This window comes from Dinoponera quadriceps, unplaced genomic scaffold (assembly GCF_001313825.1).
Source record: "Dinoponera quadriceps isolate SergipeBrazil2010 unplaced genomic scaffold, ASM131382v1 scaffold4444, whole genome shotgun sequence".
In the NCBI taxonomy this organism is placed as follows: domain Eukaryota; kingdom Metazoa; phylum Arthropoda; class Insecta; order Hymenoptera; family Formicidae; genus Dinoponera; species Dinoponera quadriceps.
Window position 1 is genome coordinate 1653835 of NW_014558991.1, and position 22212 is coordinate 1676046.

General features: G+C 44.2%; 1 protein-coding gene across 1 annotated transcript; it reads right to left on the minus strand.

Annotated features, from left to right (window-relative positions):
* Positions 1-14693: 14693 nt before the first annotated feature.
* On the minus strand, positions 14694-21573 carry LOC106750014. The gene is made up of 9 exons (XM_014630018.1): positions 21359-21573; positions 19589-19714; positions 19322-19491; positions 18837-19009; positions 17533-17705; positions 16530-16819; positions 16285-16456; positions 15848-15998; positions 14694-14732 (listed from the first exon to the last, which is right to left on the minus strand). The coding sequence occupies exons 1-9, from the start codon at positions 21571-21573 to the stop codon at positions 14694-14696; spliced, it is 1509 nt and encodes a 502-aa protein (XP_014485504.1).
* Between the last annotated feature and the right edge of the window lie 639 nt (positions 21574-22212).

Genomic DNA, 22212 nt, shown 5'->3' on the forward strand with positions numbered 1-22212 from the left:
TATATAAATAACCATTTTTCGAGAGTGCAACGCAAAGCCCTTAGGAACAGCGTCGACATGTTCGGTTCGCAAAGGTGCGAATTCGTCCTGTGCCGATGATCACCGACGATGACCGGCGTCCTCTCGTGGTTCCCAGTGCTCCGATTTCCTCGAAGGAAGAACCCGGGGTCACACTCTTTCAAACGATGAACTCCTACTCCCGAAAATGGGATTCGCGGAAGGGATTCTTTAAATGTTACTCGCTCACGCGAGGTATAAGAACGCTCTGGAGTGCCGTGGCAAAATTACGGTGCGGTTTATCGGCCGGAAAGTTTTTGTGGAACTTTTGTGTTAATTATCGGTTCCCGAATACGCGAACGACTCGTTGAGAGGCCGCTGGCATAAACGACGTTTCCCCCAATAAGAGATCAATCGCCAACTTGACGACAAACTCGCTTTTATCTTCCAGTTTCCTCGGACTTCTTTGAAAAAACAGGAGTGCTCGGAATCGCGAGCTGCGATGGTCTAAAATTAATGGCGATTGCATCGTGCTATGTTGCGATGCTCCGCGTAGAAAATTCCGTGGAATCTAATTGGGTTACTTAAGAAAATTATGAACCCTAGTTGAGAAATCTACGCAGATTAGAAGTGTAGTGTTTCAAACAAGTGGTTCCATGTGGATTCCCCCAGCGTTTTCCCAGAGATTCGTTCCTATTTTCCATTAGATTTCAACGAAACACATGAAACAATATGTATTCTTTAAAGCATAAACATTTAAAAAACATAATGGACAGATCTCCCACTGGGCGGCGCGTGTGTATCCCGAAACACGCACTGCTATTTAACCTATGCGATTAACGTTTACCGCAATAACGTTTTTACAGCTCCACCTACCTGCGACTTCCTCGAGGCAACTCGCGAACGGCGTCGCTTCCAATTAGAGCTCGCGAACGAACGTTATTGTACGTTTCCGCCGTGGTTTTTTGCGAGGCTGCTACATCGTCGGAGTGCCGTTATCGTGCGCGCTCCGCAATTTACGGCGATAGCTCGCGGTACACCGATTGCGTTTCCTTCGTGACACCGATCCGTGGTCTCTCTCTCTATTCTTGCTAGGTTCCGTGCAAGAAGCGCATTACACGAATTGCACGGCGACCAGTTCGAAATTCACAGTGCCGCAACGACGGATCGTCCTCACGTTAATCGCATCCTTTCGTACGAACTAGCAGCGACGATCGCGAAGGTAAATGGCCAGCACTTGAAAGAGAATCTCTCGCTATATCACCGATATCACACACCACATATACTTCGCACCACGATGGAACTCAATATCACCGCAATTTTAAGAAACACATACTCTGCTGTGAATCGCGATGTCGATTGTTGCGTTGAATCGACCCGCGGAGTTTCGCGCGAGATTGATTTCTTTCTTTTTTCGTCTCTGTTTATCATGCTATTAAACGTAATGAGAAAGATTACCGAGCCGTCCGGATATCAGGTAATTTAATCTAACTACCGGAGGAAAATTCTTTGACAGTGTAACGTAAAATGCGCCGAAGATATTTTCCCGAACTTTCTAAATATTCTGTGCTAATGCTAATTATAGGGAGAAAATTTTACATTAGAAATTTCAATGAAATTTTAATCGTCAGAGTAAAAATTCTTTTCGTGTAAAGTAGATAATCGATTTTGTGTAACGATTACATAATTTTACATTAAGCACTTCTCTCCCTTTTGTAGCACAGCCTTGGTCGAAAACTATTGTTGCGAAAAATATTGTCTCAGCTAAAAGTTTTTTTCACCCTCGCTTTTACGATCTCGCAGCCGACTGATTCCCAGACGCGACGAGAAGTGTCGTTTAGTTGAAAGCGGCGGGGTAATTTCGAATCTCAGCTTACGCTAATAGCCCGGGGAGGGATCCTTAAGAAACTGCAGGAAGGCGCGCGATCTCAAACTTCCTTGCTTTAATATCCGCGGATTTGTCGTGAATTATGACTCGCGAGGATAACGTGAAGAATTACCCCACTCCTGCCAGCAACTCGATCTCAACGAAGCGTCATGCCATATCCTAATCTCAGCCTGGACTGTCCTCCTTCCGTGGAGGATTCGGATTATACGAATCGCTCTGTGTATCGCACGAAAAAAAACTCAATGACGAGAAACGATCTCTCTGTTAGTGCGACTGAAAAGATTTGTCTAAACTTCCGGATACATTCGCTTGAAATAACCAAGGACAATTGACTGACAATTAACGAAAACTTCCTACAGGAAGTCCCTTATATCGAGCTTTCTTCCCGTCCCTAGAAAAATTCAGTTGCACCAGTCGAGTTTATCCGCGCACCACCGCCGTTGTCGTTTCCGTAAAAGAGAATTTTAAATGCCAGCCGTCAACGTCCGAATAACCCGAAGGATTTAGAGGATAATAATTATCGTTCGGAGGCCACGCGGGCGAAGTCGCGACGTCGGAAGATCGTGACAGCCGCACTGATATATGTACACGCGAGGGTATAATTCTGCGAGCGAGGAAAAATAACGTGGCGGAAGAGCGAGGAGGGAAATGAACACGAATGTAAACAGCGAGCGATGGAGCGCGTTGCATGCCGCGAGATAAATTAAATTAACATATCAACGCGGCCGGCGCTGAGTAAAAAGCGCTCCCTCACTTTCTGATATTGTGCGCGAGTGAATCGGAGAAATTGAAAGATTAAGAGCGTCATAAAAATGTTGAGAGCTCCCTTGACAAGTTCCTTTAACTCCGCGAACCCTCCCGCGTCTACTTTTCGCGTTGAGATTTCAAATTGCACAGTCGACGAAAGTTCCTCGAGCGCTCCGCTCGACACCGCTGGACTCGCTTCGCGAAGATATCCGACATATTTTAACGGGGTGTCGCACAGATATCACGCGGTCCACTGTAATAAGCCGAATAACACCGAGCTCGTGAGAAGCTCTTAATCGGCGCTCGTTAATTTAATCTCGAATTAACGACGCGGACGAGAGAGCAGCCGGTCCACTCGAGTAATTCACCTCGCGCGATGAGAAAAGTTTGGAAGAAACGAGACAGATTCTTGGCGCAGGGTCGTCGACGAGCGAAAAATGAATATCGTATCGCTTTAGTTTGCCGAAGGGATTTGATATATTTGGGGAAAACGAACGAGCAAGTGAGCGGACGGACGAATCACCGCGATAGTGGATTTATTTCATCTGCGGACTGCGACGAATAATTGCATAAATGGAGATGCGCGTCACCGTCGGATTCACTATTGATCTTGGTTAATTCTATTGAAAATCACTGCACCCACACTCTCTCGACTTCTCGCGACTCGTGCAACATCGATCCTCTCGATCGCGCTGGCGCGGCAAGACTGGCCGCATGGATCGAGATCGTGATCGAGGGACAACGGTCAGGGACGGAGTAAGGAAGGGCGCTCGGTGTACTCCATGGATCGATGATTCGTCGGCTGGAGGTCATCCTTCCAGCTGAGACATTCGCGTGTCGTAATTATGTGAAAACGTTATGTTTTTGTCGATTGACAATCTGTCTTCTAATTTGATAGTAATAATGATAATAACTTCATTGTGCATGCCATAATAATAAAGAAAAGAATACAAAAACATGCAAATCAAAAGATGTAATGTTAATACACTTGGAATATTAATGTTGATATAAGTCGAATTTAATATTGATATTAGACTTATTTTATTTATAGCACCGTTAGAACCGTGCTTTACTTTTTATAACCCGTTGTTATCTTTGATTTTTTAATCCGTCATGCCTTTGAATCTGTATGTGACAGTTGTATGTTTTTCATGTGGCGTATAGCTGTCGCGAGCTATCAAACGGGGCTGTGAATTATAATAAAACGCGCGAATAATCTAAACGTGACGACCTGAAAACGCTTAAACCAGAATCGAAAGGCGTCCATCGAGTGTGAAAAGTCACGCGTGACTGAAGCGGGAGGAAAAAAGAAGCGTTTGATTGTTATTTCTGTTTGAATTCGACCGCGCTGAACCGAGGGGCACGCTGAAGCTTCTATCCGATCTGTGTGCGGCGGAGAATGTAATCTTCGAAATCAGTTATCCTAATGATGAGAAACGTGAGAATCCATCCATGTACGAATAATATACGACGAACAATCCCCGATGAACTAACAATAAATCGCCGGACTAACGCTCATAATTTGCGGAGGGGAATCACGCCGAAATCACCGCGGAACGTCCGTTTCCGGAAAAGAGACGCGAAAAGTATATCTGCGAAAAAGGAATATCTTTATTACATAATGTCGCGAAATGTTGGAAATAGAGATTCTACACGGAGATTTTATACGTAAACATTACTGTAGGATTTCACACAGGTTGCCGACGGACGTGTATCAATATTCTTCATTTATTATCCGATTCATATATGTTGTTTATATTTAGATGAATTACATATAATTCGGCGCATTACAGCGATCGGATGATCAGTTCTATTTACTGTAGCAAGGATAAATTCTACTGACAGTTTATTTCTACGCTATCTGGAAACACGTGGTAAAAAATTGAGAAGAATTTATACGAAGAAAAGCTATAATATTCTCCCCGTGCACGGAGAACTCAGATATCACTCAACCGTGTCTGCTCTTCCGTGACAGCCTAATTTCCGTAATTTTCATCGGTATTTTCACGCATCCTGCTTCCGCACACTATACTACTGTCCCAACGGAGCTTCGTTCTACCTAATGCGACCCGTCGATTATATCGAAATCCGACACACGAGACGGGAGCAAATGAAGAAATCGCCAACAGGTGTGTATTCGGCTCGGCCGCGAATCTTTCTCTCTCTCCCGGTCGAGACGAAACGAAGTTCTCCGGTAGCCACGAGGGAATGCGGCGAGGCTGGTTTTCCGTGGGTGCCACGTGGGCACGTACCTGTTCTCGTGTAGCCGCGCCGCACGTATGAATACGAGCATCTCTCCCTCATTAAGAAACTCGACTGGTTTGCCGTACGATGTTTTTCGCGCACACATACGACCTAAGAGAAGAAGAGCGCCTTCCTCACATGATCGCTCGCGTTTAATCCGTTTTCGCGCGGTTCATTAGCGGCGACGCCTCGCGACACTTTGAATCCGTTTAATTAAAGCGACGGAATTATGTGCGGACGGGAAGACGCATATTAAACGCTCTTGGGGCGGGCTGCCTTCTCTCGTGAAGGAATTTTTATTAACCCTTTCAGTGCCGCCGTACGGTATATGGTTGTTAAAAAAGAGGAATTTTTTTTTTTAAGACGATGCATAAAATAAGCCGAATTTCGCTTCTGCAATGGTAAGCGAAAACGCTATGTTATTTGTCATTTTTTGTAGATTTAATATTTTTCTGACAAGTTAAAATTTTTCAAAGGTCAGATTTAACAGTTGAAAAGCTACACAAAAACATACTGTTTTTACCTGCCAGAATCGATTTATTTTACTCATCGTATTTTTAATTTTTCACAATAAAATTGCTCAATTTTTCCCGGCTGAAAGCAATTTTCAAATCAAACTTTCCAAACGCCATTTGCACATTTTTTATCTGATATCGTTATAATTCGAATAATTCTGAATTTACGAAATAAAATACCGGGGAACAGGATGGACAAAGAAGAAGGAGAAATCTCTAATTTCTAGGAAAAATGTCATAAACCGGATTCTTCTGCTGTATTCTTACTTCGCTTGTACTCGGGAATTTAATTTAGATGTAGCGGAACTCGCTGACATTGCGTGCATCTGAAATGCTTCCTTCTGTCGAGGGTTAAACTCGGAGCGCACAGTCATGGTGTACACGTCCGTCTACAACCTTCCTTCGTCGGGGGACGCAGAAAGTCGGACTATTGCAATTGCAACGCGTTACGCAGGTACGCGGAGTATCGTTTAGGGAGGAGGTTTAAGAGTCGCCGCGCTGTCGCCGTATTATGCAAGCGTCGAAGCGACGGCCGCCACTTCCGCCTTCTGATATCCCTGCGTTCCTTCCGACGTACTCTGCAGAATCATCGTGCCAGGCGGACGGATGTGTCGTATCCTTGACGACTTTTCGCTCTCACCGGGATGAGTTTCCGTTGGCGCCGTCGTTACGACGAATCGTTTTCGATCTTCTCAAGTCTCGTTTGCTATTCTCATCGAAATGAAAGGTCGCTCTCGACGCGGCGTCACTAGGATACACTGCTGAAATTTACATGAGACGAGAAAAAACGATTAGTTTGGTTAGATAGATTTTTGAACCTGATTATACAAATAAGTATATAAATATAGCAAACGAGAGGGAAATATCGTAAAAGCTGTTCCGTATTGGAAATTTGATTCGAGCGCGCAACGAGCGCTACGGTGATTGCGAATTTTCCGCTGTACGATTTCAAATCGACCAAACAGTCTATCCGGTCCGGTATTAAATTCACGGATCGCGGGACACCGTGTATAACACCGTGGAGTGGCTCGCCAGGTGGGCCGCGTTTGATTTAATTCACGATAACAGTCGCGTTGTTAGACGCGTTAACGCCAAGATTCGCGCGCGGCATTATTTACGGCGACTCGTGTGCGTATTTTATTGCGAGTTAACCGGTTCATTTCACGCCACGTGCGTGCGTGAGTCGCGAACGCGCGTTGCGAATTTTGCGCGTCGGTCAGACGGCAACGTCTGCAACATGCGCGATTTAACGGAACGCCGCGCTCTATTTGTTCAATTAGACAATGATAGAAGTTCAATTACAGCTTCCAAAACATTATCCTAAGATACGGATTCAATTTTGAATTCGTGAAAATTAAGATATCAGTATAATGAATATCACGCATCGTTCATAAACGAATAACTCTAATAATTCGATCGGTCATACATATATGGTTTATTCTAAAGAGCTTATAAGAAGGTTGTCAGTGTTTTCAGCGTATCGAGAGAGTCGCTTATATACAAAATATTACAAATATCAGTTTTGTTTTTTTGTTTTTATCTCTCTGCGCTTCATCACATTTAATGACTTACGGCGCGATTGTGCTTTTCAATCATGTCGCAACGACATTCCTCCGATATTGCTCAAAGTGTTAATTTCAATAGGCAGTCCCTCGGTAATCTGCCACTCAACAATCGAGATTGAAATAGGGACGAGACTACGGCGAACGCTAATTACTTTAATGACTCGTAAAATTGATCAAGGCGGTGATTATATTCTCGCAACAATGAAGCACTCTGAAATATTGAAACAACAGCGAGGCAGCGCAACGCCGAGGACGGCTAATTGTTGCCTCTTTGTTGTTTTCACCCAGTGATATTTCAGATTGTCCGGCGAGAAAGAGAGAGGACAGGTAATGCCTAGATAAATTTATAATTTGCCGTAAATTGCAGGGAGGATCGGTGATGTGTATTTACTCAAACCGGTTTTGACCGCCGCTCAAATCTTTCCGGTCGGGGTCCCTTCTCGCGGTCGCGCCGAAGGCGGCCGGTATTTCAAGTGTCTGTCTTTCGGTATCAACCACGTAATCCCCGTGAAATTCTTAATTCAAGCGTCACAATCGGAACTGCGTAAATTTCGTCATTCTCGCGACCTCTAGAATGATGACGGACGGATTCAATGACATTCTTAACGCGCGCGCTGCTAACGAGAAAATATTTTTCTTTTTGTAGTAACCAAAATTAAGGAGAAAAAACAATTTTTGTATACTATATTGCATAAAAATACCTAACACTAAATTCTAATTAGAAAATCATGGAAAATTGAACTTTTGAGAACTAACTTACGGAAAACTAAATATAATTTTCCAAGTATTATTCAAAGTTGTGAATGACAGTCACTTCATTCTTCCTTCGGCCCTCTACAGAAACTTGAAGAATTCGTACCGAGCACAGTTGAGATATAGAGGTGACCGGCATTATCCACTTATATTCCATTCTCCTGTAATTTCTCATGCATCTTCTTATCTCTCTCTCTCTCTCTCTCTTATTCACTCACGTTAAGACACGATCGAAGACGACGATGATAATCGCTGGAAATTAACCTCTAATACAAAATTCGGAGTCTCGATGATCGATATCTGGCGCGTGTAAACCGCGCGTATCGATCGAACGATGAAGAACCGTTCGTCTATCTACTCGAGTTGCTCACGAAACGACGGTTCGGATGTTACGCTCGAAGACCGTCTCGTCTAGAAAACTGGATAAGGCGCAAATCGCAATTTATTGGGCCATGCAAAATGAGGGAAATTGCGCTCCGTATCTTTACGAGCTGAGTAGAAGAGAGAGAGGAGGTGAGGACGAAGAAGTCGCGACGTCGTCCCGGTATCCGATAATCCCGAGTCAACAGGCATTACGTAACGGGTTATGAGAAACCGGCATACTCGATTCATTATACGGGGAGATTAGAGCGACCGTGCGATAACGAAAATAGGTAACTCAGTCGCGCGATGCATCGTGCCGACGTAAAAACGTCCGTCGTGAATGCCGTCATTATGTCGTCAACGCTGATGAGCATGCGAGCGCGACAATATTTTACCATGAGATAAAGTCCTTTTCGACTGCAGAGACAGAATCACGGGAATGCTGGCGATAATAAAAGTTGCTGAAAAACCTCACCGGTACACGTCGAATAAAGAGGAAAGAAAAAGAATTACAAATGACGGTTTATGTTAATGAATGAGTTACCATTGCACAGCCGATCCTTCCGAGAGAAAGATCTTCCTCTCCAGGGAGACCTGCAGAGTTCGCTATCTCACTTCTGACGTTGACGCGCTTTATACGTCCGTATAAAAGCACTGTCCAATTAGCCATCGGCTTTCCGCGCTTGAGATTATGTTCCCGAACTATGATCTGCTTGTGAAGTTGGCCCAGCTGGAAATTCCCTTCCATGGCTTCTTACTTAATATATTCCTCGTCTCGTGGGTAACTCTCGCTGAACTTTCCGTTCAAGTTTGATACTCTGCCTCAAAAATGAAATATAATCACGACACACTCTTATAATTATTACAAAACACACACTAAGAAGAAGGTACCTTATTTCTGTAAAACAATTTCTGTGAAACAAACTTTGTATCTAGCAAATAAATTTTTAAGTACTTTTTTTATTATAAAGAATTAGTCATCGTCGTGGTCGTTATCGGGGAATTCGAAAACGCAGGCGATAAACCCGTATAACGCGGCGAATTCCTCCATCCGGTACAATGACCGATGATAAAGCACGATCCTCCGATAAATAACTCGGGAGAACCGTTTTCGCCCGTGCCTCCGCTCGACGTCCAACTACTGCGAAATGCGAGCGGATGCAAACGGGCGGTGACCGAAACGCTCTCACCTCGGCAGCCAAATCGTCGGACTTTCGCCCGTTGCCGACGCGTTTCGAAATTCGACGAGAACGCGGTGAACAATGCGCGTTTCAAGGCTGTCTTGCACTTGCTGCAACGACGGCAACCGAGAGTCGGCAAAATCGCGCCCGAGTTTACGGTATAATCGCACACCCGCGGGGATTGTCTACGGCACAGTGCGAGCGCCCGGACCGGCCAAGACTTCGCGATAGTGATTTACGGTCTTAGGGTCGTATAGTGACCGCGCGTTTAGCGTTAAACGCGGCTGTTTGATTCCGAAAGCTTTATTCGCCTCACGCGAACGCGAGGTTAGCTCGGCTTGAAAGTCGGACGAATACACTTGACGTTAAATATATATTCCGCAGACGTATCTTCCATCTTTGACATTGGGAAACTTGCCATTTAGTGCCATTTAAAAATCAGTGTGTCATTTTGATAGGCTAATTAATTAGGAAAGAATGACGGTTATCTAAATGGGAATTCTCGTAAAAATGAGAAAAAATGTAGGAGCTGGGACAACCTGTACATATAGAGGGAATTTTATAATAAAAATTCCTATAAAGTTTTGTAACCGCAAAACATATCGACATTTTTTTCTTTTATTTATTTTCCTCTCGTTTCATACGTTTTATTAATATTACAAGAATTTTAATATTTGAGAAATGAAATTTTATATTAAAAATTTGTTTTAATTGTATAAAAACAGATTTATAACATCTTCTCCGTATATAATGGAAACAGTTTTATAACGATTGTGTAGAATTGCGACAGTTTTGAAAAGATGATCCACTCTTGCAAAATTACAGAATCTCAAATTCTAACATCTATTCTCAAGTTTTTTCCAAATTGAGTACGAATATGTTGCCTGATAAATTAACAGCTACTTCCGTCCATCTTCAGCCGAAGTTACCTCACACGCGCGAGAACCTCGCTCAGTCATCGCATGACTATTTCGGGCCCCCGTCTTTCATTCGACCCGGCACAATAAGCCATTGACGTTGAATTTCGTCGGGCAAAAGCGAGAGGTGCACTAAAAATGGGAGGAATTATAGGCGAGCGGCGACGCAAAAAGTCCGGAGAGTCAACGGAAAAAAAGAGAAAAGATGGCAAATTGTGAAAAAGAGTGGTGGGAGGAGGGAGGGGAAGAGCGGGCAAAGAAAGAGGGAACGGCTCGCCGCATCGTGCCGGGGGGGCGTACGAAGAGGATATATTCACGGTGTTCACCCTTTTGTTCTCGTAATCACCATTTGTGCGCGCTCTCAACGCGTTCGCAGCGGCAGATGTGCGCGGCTGTTGCATCGCGCTGCATCGAACCGGTTTGTGCGGTTTTGTTTAATTTCAGATATCTCGGGAGAAGGAGAGAAAAGAAGGGAGTATGCGTGCGAGAGAGTGTGATTCCGGCGATCGAAAATGTGTTGGCTGTATTAAATAACAAATAAATCGCCTGGCGAAGTTTCGTCCGCGCGAAACGGAGAAATTCTTCGCGATCCCCACGTCGGCGTAACGTAAGATACGACGACGCGATCTTATCGCGCGTAGATGTTGCGAAATATATTCCCAGACGATTTGATTAATTCGTAAGCTATGCAAATAGAGAAAATGGATATCAGCGTCGTGACCGGGGAAATACTCAGGTTGTTGTTGCGATAGTTCGCTTGTTATTTTTATCGGCGATTAAAATCGCCAATTAATTTAAACGTCGACTGCTCGGGAAATTCGAAATTTGCGTCGGGCCTCGTGATACAGCACGTCGCTCTGGCAAACTCGTATTTATCATTTGAACGTGACTTCGTCAACGACGGTGTCTCCGACGTGTTTACAGGGGAAACGTAGCGCGGATGTCTGAAGAGGGTGGCTACGTTATTGTTAGGTAAAACTGTTGTGCGCTACATGATATGTTTATTCATGCCAATATCGCGACGGAAATTGCTGTCTTTCCTCCGGTTTTCATGCGAAATTTCTTTTCGAAGATTAATTGTCAATTTCGGATTCATTTTTAAAGACGAATCTCTAAAAAAACTGTCTCCCTTTTCTACACATTCCGATTCCATTGACTACATTATTGACTATTACAGAGATTGTTAATTAATTCTACCTTTTTTTATATCTTAACCGATATCCCTCTATTAAAATAGCAGCACTTGCATATGCCCAATAAAAACGCGGAGCTTGAAGAATTGAAAAGAATTAGAACGCCACGATCGACTCACCATTGTTCCTCTTCTTCTTCTTTCGCATATCCTGCGGAGGAATTTGCGGACGAACCGTCATGCGCAACAACTTAGCCATATTAAAACAAAGCTTCGAGCAGTGAGGTATGGAACTTCCAGAGGAGATCCGGCGATGCCCCGAGGACATCCCCGTCACCCCGTGCCGGGGTTCTCGCGAAACATCAACATCCGGGAGATACCGCGCGCGATATCCTCGACGGGAATGAAAGTCGGTTTATTTATTTCCGGCGCAGGAGCCGCGGAGTTGCAGCAGCCGCCTCCTTCGAACCGAAGTTGCTCTTATCCCCGGGGGTTTCCCCTTCGTGTGTAATCGCGAGTATAAATATTTACGGGTGCGCGCTTTTCGGATAGAATCGCGTGGAAAACTCGCTTTATCGCGAGTAACCCTGAATGTCCGTTCACCGGAAGCTCGTCGTTAATCCGGCCGACCCCGCCATTAACGTAATGACGGTTCTTGGAATAAATCGTTGCCTGCAAATTGCCGGCGGTTAAAAAGTTATGGCTATGAGATCACAAGGAGATGTTTAAGTTTGTTCCGTGCAATCTGTAGAGTTTTAACATTAACACATATGTATTTCTTTTATATAAGAAATTAGCAATACTTTCATCAATAGATAGCTCCGAAAGTACAAGTGACGTGGATAAGAGATCAAGCCAAATATTTGGATCCTTCGAGGTATATTCCCCGTATCTTTGTGCCGGGGAAAATTAATTAAGATCCGTGTAATTTCTGAAATTTTCAAGACTCTTCAAATGCCCAAACGATCACACAAAATTGTCTTTATTTTTAAGAAACTTTTGCATCTGTATTTTGCGTGTAGGGAAGTCCACGATTGACGTAAACGAGGTAAAACCTCCAGCTTAATTTCCGAGGATGAAGGATCAATTGCGAGCGGTGTCTTGTGTGTGATCGTCTAGCTCCGTTCAAAAAGCAGCTCATGTTATCGAGAGTCAACGAATTTCGAGAATCTTCTCGAAGGAGTGAACAATGCGAGAGGCAGCAAACATAAACAGTCTCTCGCCAAGGGAAAGAATTTAAATTCGAAAATGATACGAAACACCATTATTCACGCGCGATACGGTCTTTAATAAGAGCTGTCCGCCGCTTTGTGACTTCCGAGCGTTTCGTGGTCTGATCTACAGGCGAGAACCCGATCGCGAAACGTAGACGGCGCATTCTTCTCGACTGCGCGGAGCCCCCGATGTTACACCATTGTTCTGTTCCCGGCATCCATTTACCGTGCTTGTGTGGTCAGTATGGCCGATCCCCGGAGGCTACCGAATTACAAAGAGCGGCCTTTCTCGAAACGCACACAGACGCGGAAGTCGACCGCAGGTGTGTACATTTGCATACGCTTTTGTGCCACGCTTATGAGGAACATACGCGACGGTTTTATACGAAAAGTGAGCCAACGTGCGGCGCGCAAGATCCATCAGCGTGACACGTCAACGCGTAAACGAACGAATGGGAGTCGCGCACCGGTCTCTGGAATCTATTCGCGCATGCAGTTATTCCCGCTTACGATCGCCTCGTTATTTCCTCTTCCGGGTCTCTTTTCTCTTAGCTAGCCTGAAGCTAGAACGACGTGATATTAGAGATAGCCATTAGTGCTGTCAATTTCCAGTCTTCCAGTAATTGACCTTCAGTATACAACTCATTTCAGACGTTATTAATCAAATTAAAGTCAATAATTTACCGACTTTTCTAACAACAATCAATTATGTAGTAACTGAAATTTGCTGTATACGCTGAAATTAGTTGTATGCTCAGTTACTGAAAGATTCGAGAGCGGTGATGAAATATTTAATCGACGATAAAATTAATTGAATACCCTGCGTATAAGTAGCATATTAAGAAAATACTGATTTTAAAACTGATGAAAATCTTGTAAATACTTGATTATTTATGGATAGTTCTAATAATTCGGGACACGTGGTAGAATCGTGTTTCGAGTAGTTATCTGTGCTATTCTCGCGAGCATTTCGGATGAGTACGTTATTTCCGCGTAACCACGCAGACCACGAATATATATAACCCGTAAAATTGGCTAATATATATCTCCGTCGTAACGATGACGCTAGTTTTAACGGGATACCAATTTATACCAATTAGGTAATTTCACCCGTAAAGATCGGATTGCAATGGACACTGCCAAATTTGCAGATCAATTATATTCATTTGAAAATGGACACGATATTCATTATGCAATTATGAAACGATAATTGCAACATTGAAATCTGAGCTCCCGAATGCGATATTGTTTTATTTCCGACAAAGTTTCCCATCCCGCTAGAGATATCCTTCTCGCGTCAAGCCACTCTTTGTACTTGCGAATGAAACTTTTCGTAATCTCTTCTCTTTGACGTCGGTTCTTACAATCCTTCGTTACGTACGAGCAGACCGGACGAGAAAGAGAAGAGTCATTCGATGGTGAACGCGCATCTCGCGGGCTGAAATTTCATGCCGCGAGATGGGCATTTATTTCGATTCGCTGTGGCTAAAGCGCAATGCATGGTAAATGTCCCGCATGAATATTTACATCCAGATGGTGTACATAAATAGTACTCAACGAAAAAATGGGTTAGACCGGGGGATACACCCGCGCCGTAGATATCCGCCAGAAGCGGTCACAAATTCTCCGAGTCTCGCGTGGCGCACAACCGCATTGCGCATAACTCTCGTTGACTCCCTCGACCTCCCCTCGCTCTTTCATCCCGCGGCTATACTCCGAATTATATTTTTCACCCTCGGCTGATAACGTTGAAATTAAAACGTCGACGACGAGCGAGCGAGCAGGCGTTCAATTTTTATCCTTCACGTGCGCGAAGATTCTTGATCAGCCCCAATTACAGAATATCGATCTTAAAAGATTGATTCATTGTATTATGTCAAGTCGAGATGAGAGACGAAAAATTGGTCACCTTATCCGAGATCATCAAACGCACCGAAGGACTCTCATTGGCGAGAACGATGATAGTCTTAATTAAACTCAAGGTCGATTAAGCGAACGTCGTTTTTAATATTGTACTACACAAAGAACAATCGGCTCTACATTTATCAACCATGTGGTCGAGCGTTGCAACAGCGCGATATCAAGCATCGAGATATCATCGATCGCACCTAGGTCGATGTCTCTTCAGATTCCCGCGGCAATTAGGTCAGGATTATCTCCGGCTTCCGAGCGGTGTGTCAGCGGCGCGAACGGTATTCCTTTGTGCGACGGTTTCTCTGAAAAGATGATAACATCGGCGATGGTGTCATTCTCGTTTCCGTCCGTCTCTCGATAAACACGACGCGCTCGCAATTAAATCCGAAAATATCCTACGCGCGACTAAAGGGAAAGAAAAAGAGAGAGGGAGGGAGGGAGGGGAGAGGAGGCGCTTTCTCGGCTGCCTCCGTGACGTTTTATGACAAATAACATCTACTTTATTATCGCGTCCATGACGAATGGCGGATTACGCGTACGCGCGAAATGAAATATCGCTTTTATCGGGCGAATCGTCGTACCCTCGTTCGGGGTCACGTACGTACCGCCTAGCTGGCTGGCTGGTTGCGCCGTTTACGTTCTTCCTATATTTTACACGTATCTAATCTCCCCGTGCGCTCTAATCTCTCTGCGTACACACATACGTTCTACTTTCGGCCGATAAATTGGATCCCTCGTCTCCTCCAAGTATCTTTAATTCCGCGCAATTCAAAGCGCCACGTAATTATCTTGGCGTCGTAAGACCCGTGAAATTAACACACGGAGAAAAGAAACATCGACCGATCGTAAATAAACCGAATGATTTACCTTCTTCGCTCTTGACGTTTCGTCGCGCGCGCTACACTAACCGTCGCTCCAACAAATTGCCGAAAAAATGTAATCCCTATGTCAAGTATCGTAACGACGCATCGTAACGACAGCCTGTTAATCCTCTAAGGACGGGCTCGGCTTAAGTAGGCCAATCTGAACGAAGAAGTATCGGATGAAATACTGATGCAAGAAGGGCGTATCGACTTTTTTCCAGTGCAAAGCGATTATACGTCTCGTTCTATGAATTAGACAGTCAATAATTGATTCATTTATTATTTTTTATTTATAAAAATTCACTCATTATTATTTTCATTTTTCGTCCATTTTTTTAAATTTTCTATGATACAATGATACACTTCTATATTCCAAAATGACTTTTCAAATCAAACTTTGAGGACATTTTTAACATATATATCTCCCTCTCTCTCTCTCCGTTTCTTTATTAAAATAATACTAAATTTCTAAAATAGAAAGCCAGAATTCAAAGGGTTAAAAGATTAATCTATTTTCTCTCGCGCTCTTCGTTCGATTTTTTCGTCTCGCTCACCTTACTTCCACTGTGACTACTACGTAACGATTCCTCCGACTTGTTCAGTTCGTTCATCACGTACTCGGTGTCCTCGGCCTCCATCTTGGAGTCACGACTGTCGCTGTAAGTGCTCACGCAGATTACCCCGGGGCGCTCGTCGCTCGTCAAACTGATCTGAGTCGAAAAGGCAATATGCCGGGACGAAGGGCATGAGAATCGTTGTGTTTTCAGCACGAGAACGCGCGGGCTCTTACTTTAGATCCGTCGGAGCAACGACTCCGTACGGACGGAGAAGACCGCGCGAGGCAAACGGCGAACGGGAAAATGAGGAAGAACGTCGTGTTCAGGAGGAACTCTGCTTTCCTGAGGGAACACGCGGAGCGTCTTTACGCGTCGTTTCGCGACCGTACGTTATTTCTTCGTAAATTCGACCGCTTATTCACCTGCTTACTCACCTGCCGCATATCCTGACGCGCGTCTCCGGTGCACCACGCTCGTCCTTCACCACGCATTTGTATTTTAACTCCTGTTCGAAGTACTCCGACATCCTGTCAGTCGCTAATAAAGAATCCAAACCCCAACGGTTAACCGCCGGTATGCACAAACCGATCAGCCATTTCATAAAACCTAAAGAGAACGTATTTATACAGAAAAAACTGTAGTTTCTCGAAACTAAACAGAGAGAAAGAGAATTACTCACCCATGAAGAACAATAGCAATATTAACGATATGAGAAAGAACAGGACGTCCACGGTGAGGTTGGAGAAAATGCCGCGTCTCGGAGGAGTCAGTGGAACCGCGCCGCGAAATCCTGTCGCGTGATAAAGCTCGGGCGACATCGGTCGACAGTCGGTACTGCGGTCACCCACGCACGAGCAGCGCGACACGCAGGAGCAACGATCCATTTTCCGTATCCTTATCCTCCTGGTGGCCACCGGTTCTCCGTGACGGTTCAATAATTGCACTGGAAATGCGACCGCGCAATTTTTGCTGGCATACGTACTTACACGTGTATTTCACGCATTGCAACGCTTCTTCAGAGCTTGATTATAGTCGCAACAAAATATTCCTGTCGTTTTATTCGTACACAACAATCGATTTATATTAAACAAGAGAGAATTAAACGCGCTTGAAATAATGTTGTTCGTCAAACAAAATTTTGTTAATTTTATCACGTTTTTTCCTCATTGGAAAAAAATTACATTTTCCGCTCATTAGATTATTGTGCATTTTTACCAGAACAATAAAATTCGTCGGCCGGAAGCTCTCCGTAAAGTTTCAGGCTCACTGTCTGATTCCGCCGCGGTTGAATCATTTTCCTCGGAAACGTGGCGTTTCTCCAGGAGTCTGGAAGACCGACGGAACAGTTCGCGATCCTCGATCGACAAGGTACCGAGATTATTCGCATATTTGTTATCACAACGGTCACCACGGTGTGATCGAGCGCTGTGCAGTCCGCGTATACCTCGCTGATACGGCCAAATGGTCTAAGATTCCACCACACGATGTCAATTAAATCGAGCGGTCATAATCATGTTAAACTGATGAGCAGAGCAGCTATCTATCAGTAACCGACGCTCGTATTGAAACTTGTCTCAAGTGAGATGCTCAGATTTGAATTGAAAATTAGATCCGTAGCATTTACAGATATAATTTCAATGATCTCTCTTTCGCAAGCCCTTTCAATTAAAGACGGTACTCACCCTGCCGCGGCGTTGTAACTGATTTCGATGTCGATCGCAGACACGTGCGCCGAATGGTACTCCAGAGCAAGGAACTCGCGGCTTCCGTTCGCGCTGTACTTGATGGGCTCGCTCGGCACGGATGCGAAATTGCTCAAGAAGTAGCAACCGGGTCGCCCGGCCGCCCGAGCTTCCTGCCGACACGTGACATCGAACGAAGCGAACACAAGCCGACTTTCGGCCGGAAATGTCCGAGAAAGCGGACGGTTTCCGACATTTTCGCGCTGATAGCCCGAACGGGCGATCGCGATATCCTGGCTGCTTCCTTAACTTTTGAATATCTAATAGAGACTATCTACCGAAACCAATATAAGAAGTCTCGCAAACTCTTGATGCGCACCGACGAGGTAGACCGATAGCTTTATTAGATATTTTTGTGAGACTGCGTACCACAATTATCCACTTGGACACAAAATGGCATGTTATTAATATACTAACTGCGCCCAACTCGCTCGAAAAATATTTCACCGTTTTTTCACCCCGTGACAACTGTTAGTTTGTACGGCATTCGGTTGTGTAACACAAGCTGGCGTACGGAAAAAATTCTCTGTTCATTGTTTTTGATTTTTCAAGAAGTGACTTCTTTCACCGATTAATTCGCGACAATGTAAAATATTCCAGCGTTCCGCATTCAAAAGGTTATATACCTCGTCGATGCTTTCACGAAAGGAGCGCCTTAGTTGACGAACGATTGCATTTCGTTTCTTCTCATCCAATCTCTTTCCCTGTATCCTCCCTAAAGAAGTTTTATTTTTCAAACGGATTACGTTTGAAAATCGCAGGGAATTTATGCGCTGAAAGAGCCGCGCGAAGTTTGCGCGATTACAGCGACCGACTAAGAGCCGTGAAACAATAATTCACAGACCGTAACGCACGTTGTTACCGGCTTATTATCCCCCCGTGCTCATCCCCCGCTCTTTCTCTCACCCGTGTTTCAGATCAGAATGTTTTCGGATCGCAACAAATCGCCGCGCGCGGACCTTTATAATTCGCGATTCGCAAATACGTTATTTCGCGTGGCTCCACTCGAAATTCACGTCACGTCAGAAGGAAAAGTGAAAAAGAAAGAGGATCGACGCGCAAAAATTTGCCGTCGATTTATATCGCGAACGTCCGTTCCGCGAGCATAAGTATTAAATTTGCGCGCGCGATAAATCACATCGTCGAGAAGCGAACGAACGGGCGGACGCACTTAAAGCGTCTCGCGAGGCGACGCGACAGGCTATTTCCAGTGTTGTTTCATTTATTGCACCTGTCATACGTACCACGTCGTGCCTACGGTAGGCTAGCGGCTGATTTTTCAAACAGGTCCCCCTGACATGTTCGCACCGGTCCGGCTGGCCGGCGAACGCTGCGAATCCCACGCCCGCTTTGTCGCACTCGTTGCCGTTCTCGTTGATGCGGCTCGCGGGCACCACGAGGTACTCGTTTCCACCGTCTGCGTCAAACACCGAAACGATTAAGCTCATTACGCGACTCTACACGGAGATAAATCATTGCTGTATTTACAATAATACGTTTCTTGCTGCATTTACGACAATATATTTCAAATTGCTGTAGCAAAAGAGTTGTGCTTTATTTTAATAGAAGTATGTCTCGAATAGATATCGATCTTTTCATTTGAAAGATAGTTTTAATAAGGAAGAGCTTTTTATTTTCACAAGTTAGGGAAAATCAACGAAAATTTCGTTCCGTGCGGCAAATTTTCTGTCCTATCTGCGCGGGTAGCATTGAGATAGCGTTCCGATACCTTCGACAGGATATTCGGAATCTTTTGATGTCACCGACGACGGTACCAAAAGACGATCGCCAGCGACGTCCAAATTAGGAACCTCCGTCCGTCCAGTCGTTTTCGCTTCCTCGTAAGCGAAAACGATCGTATCTTCGCCGCTTCTGTGGCGCCTGTTGAACGTGCCCAATCTGATGGCATAAACGACACCTGTCTAGCGTGAAGTTTATCGGACCGCTTCGAATATTCGAACGCGCATTTAACCGTGTGAGAAAGAGAGATTCTCACCTGACTATGGAGCCCCCGGTGAGATCCCGCCAGTAAGCCGAGCCATTCATTAAGGCGCGTTTTTCGTAAACTTGAAGATACACCGTATGCTCGATGATAGGATCTTCCAGCTGATACACCGAGTACCTGAGAAATTTTCCGGCCGTTTATTTCCGTCGAACGCGAACAACCCTTTGGGGAAAAATTCGCGGACTCGATAATGCTCGCGCAGAAAATTTCCTGGCGTGTAGTAGGAATCCAGTTTCTCAGAGAGAGATTATGGACTCTGATTTTAGATTCAGATTAGAAGTGTCATTTTCCCAACACGCGACTCCAAATGGAAAACCCAAACAGATCCCGTGTGATTTTTCTGGTTTTCATTTTACATCCGAATTAAACATTTTTGCAGCACACTTTACAAGTATAAATATCTGAAAAGTATAGGTATTCAAAGTGTTAAAAATTTTTTATTTGTTTTCTCATTTTTTTTATTTTATAGAATTCAACAGTCAGTATAAAGAATAAGATTTCCTATTTGATTCTATAAAAGTGTACTAATTTTATCTACGAAGACAAGCGCATATCTTCACAATATTTTCGTCTCGCTTCTAGGCAGCAAACCATGTTCGAGATGAGAAGAAGATTCCCAATTGGTATTACAATTACCATAAATAACCAAGATAGGATAAGCTATTTTGAGGTAAATTTGGGCATTCTGATCTACGCTGCTTCTAGGAAAACCTTTGGGAATTTGTATGCAGGTTACGACAACAAACACGTAGAAATTGCTTGCGATTGTTTTCTCAATGTGTTTGAACATTTTTGAAACGCATCGAAAAATATCGTAAAACAGCGTTTTCCATGCCGATCAATTTCTCGTTTAATTCTCGACGTATCGACCACGGATGTAAAAGCGCTAAACACAAAACGGTGTCGTGTTCTTGCTTTTGTTACGACTGCAGCTTACAATTGTTATAATGCGCAGCATTCTCCACAAAACTGGGAAATGAATGGCCGAGGACTATTGGTCATATTGTTTTAATATTTTAAACAATCATCGACGCGCGCCTCTATTGTGTGCGTGATTTGCCGCGCAGTTCCCTTAAATAAACTATTGTGTGGCATTGGAAAACAAGACCGTTCATAATAAGTGACATAAAAAATATTCTGCATTATATGCATTAAATAATAGCATTATTTTTGGTCAGTGAATTCATAAGATCAATCCGCGTTCCACCCGCATTTTATGCGACTAATTACATGCGAATGCCATTCGAATTGTATGTTCCTTCCAAAACTTTATTTAACTTCTGGATTTTGTTATATTTTATAATGTCTGTTACTTGTATAAATTTTGGCTTTACTTTTGTTTGTTATAGTAACATTGAAAATTAAGCGTGTTATTTTGGAATATTTGTACATCATGACTGCTGCTTCATTACTGATTCATTAGATTATCAATAGTCATGATGCACAAATATTCGCACATCGTGTTTTAAATTGGAAATTTTCGATGTCAAGGGACAGCATTAATGGAGTTTTCTATATTGACCGCGGTGAAATTATGCATATGAAATCAGTTAATATTACATAAAGAGGATGTTATAATAAAAATTAGCATAAAATTTTGCAATAAAGGAGAAAACGACATTCAATCTTAATTGATTATAGTAGCAGCGGAGAACAGTGCGGCAGCCTCGGAAAAGCGCCGACCGTTCTCAGACGTAACGGCCGGCGACACACGACATGAATCACCCGCTCGATCCCTTTAAATCCCCATCGCCGACCTACCATAAATCACTAAAGCGCAAACAATGCGCGGACTCCAGATATTTGGCCGCATCGATATTCGCCGGGTGTCCGCGATCCGTGCAATCTTGACCGCCCCGGATTTGCGCTCGGTTTGCGCGATCAACCTCCGATCCGTGCGGCTTCCTCGCATCCACCGCGGAAAAGTCCTCACCCGGCGCCGCGACGTCATCGGCGTCATACTCGAGAGACGTCATTAATAAGTGTCTCCCGGAGCGCCGCTGCTTTCTAATCTCCGAAGTATCTTTGGTTCGTTGACTCCCTTTCTTCTTCTTCTTCCTCCTCCTCCAGCCCTTCTCTTTTTTCTTCTTCCTTCTCCCGGCGGTCTTCTGCCGCTTCCTGAACACGCGGTTATCCCGCCGGAAATCGCGACGCCCGCCGACCTCCCGTTTCTTGCTCGCAGCACCATGAGACATCGCGAGATTATGGGATCTGTCGCGGGGAGTAATGAAACTAATTACGTTGGAACCCTCTCGCCGTGGAACATTGGAGTTTCCTTTTTTATAATCGCGCTGCTCTTTCTCGAGTGTATTCCCGACGGAGTAGATCGAGCGATGAAAAACGCGCCGCGGAAACGAACATTCTCGGTGGAATCAATTCGATCACGGAAGGAATTTTGTAGGGAAAATCGTTGCGGAGTTTTGTAAATGAGAAACATATCGACATTCCGCCTTAATTTATCATCCTTTCCTCTCATACATGCCATTTATATTTTAGGAACTGAAGTCCACCGATAAAAAGTTTACTGTATCACGGAGAGAAATAATTTTGCTCGTTGCTCGAATGGTCACCGTTTTCAAAACTATAATTTACGTGATGTTCCACAGCGCCTCCAA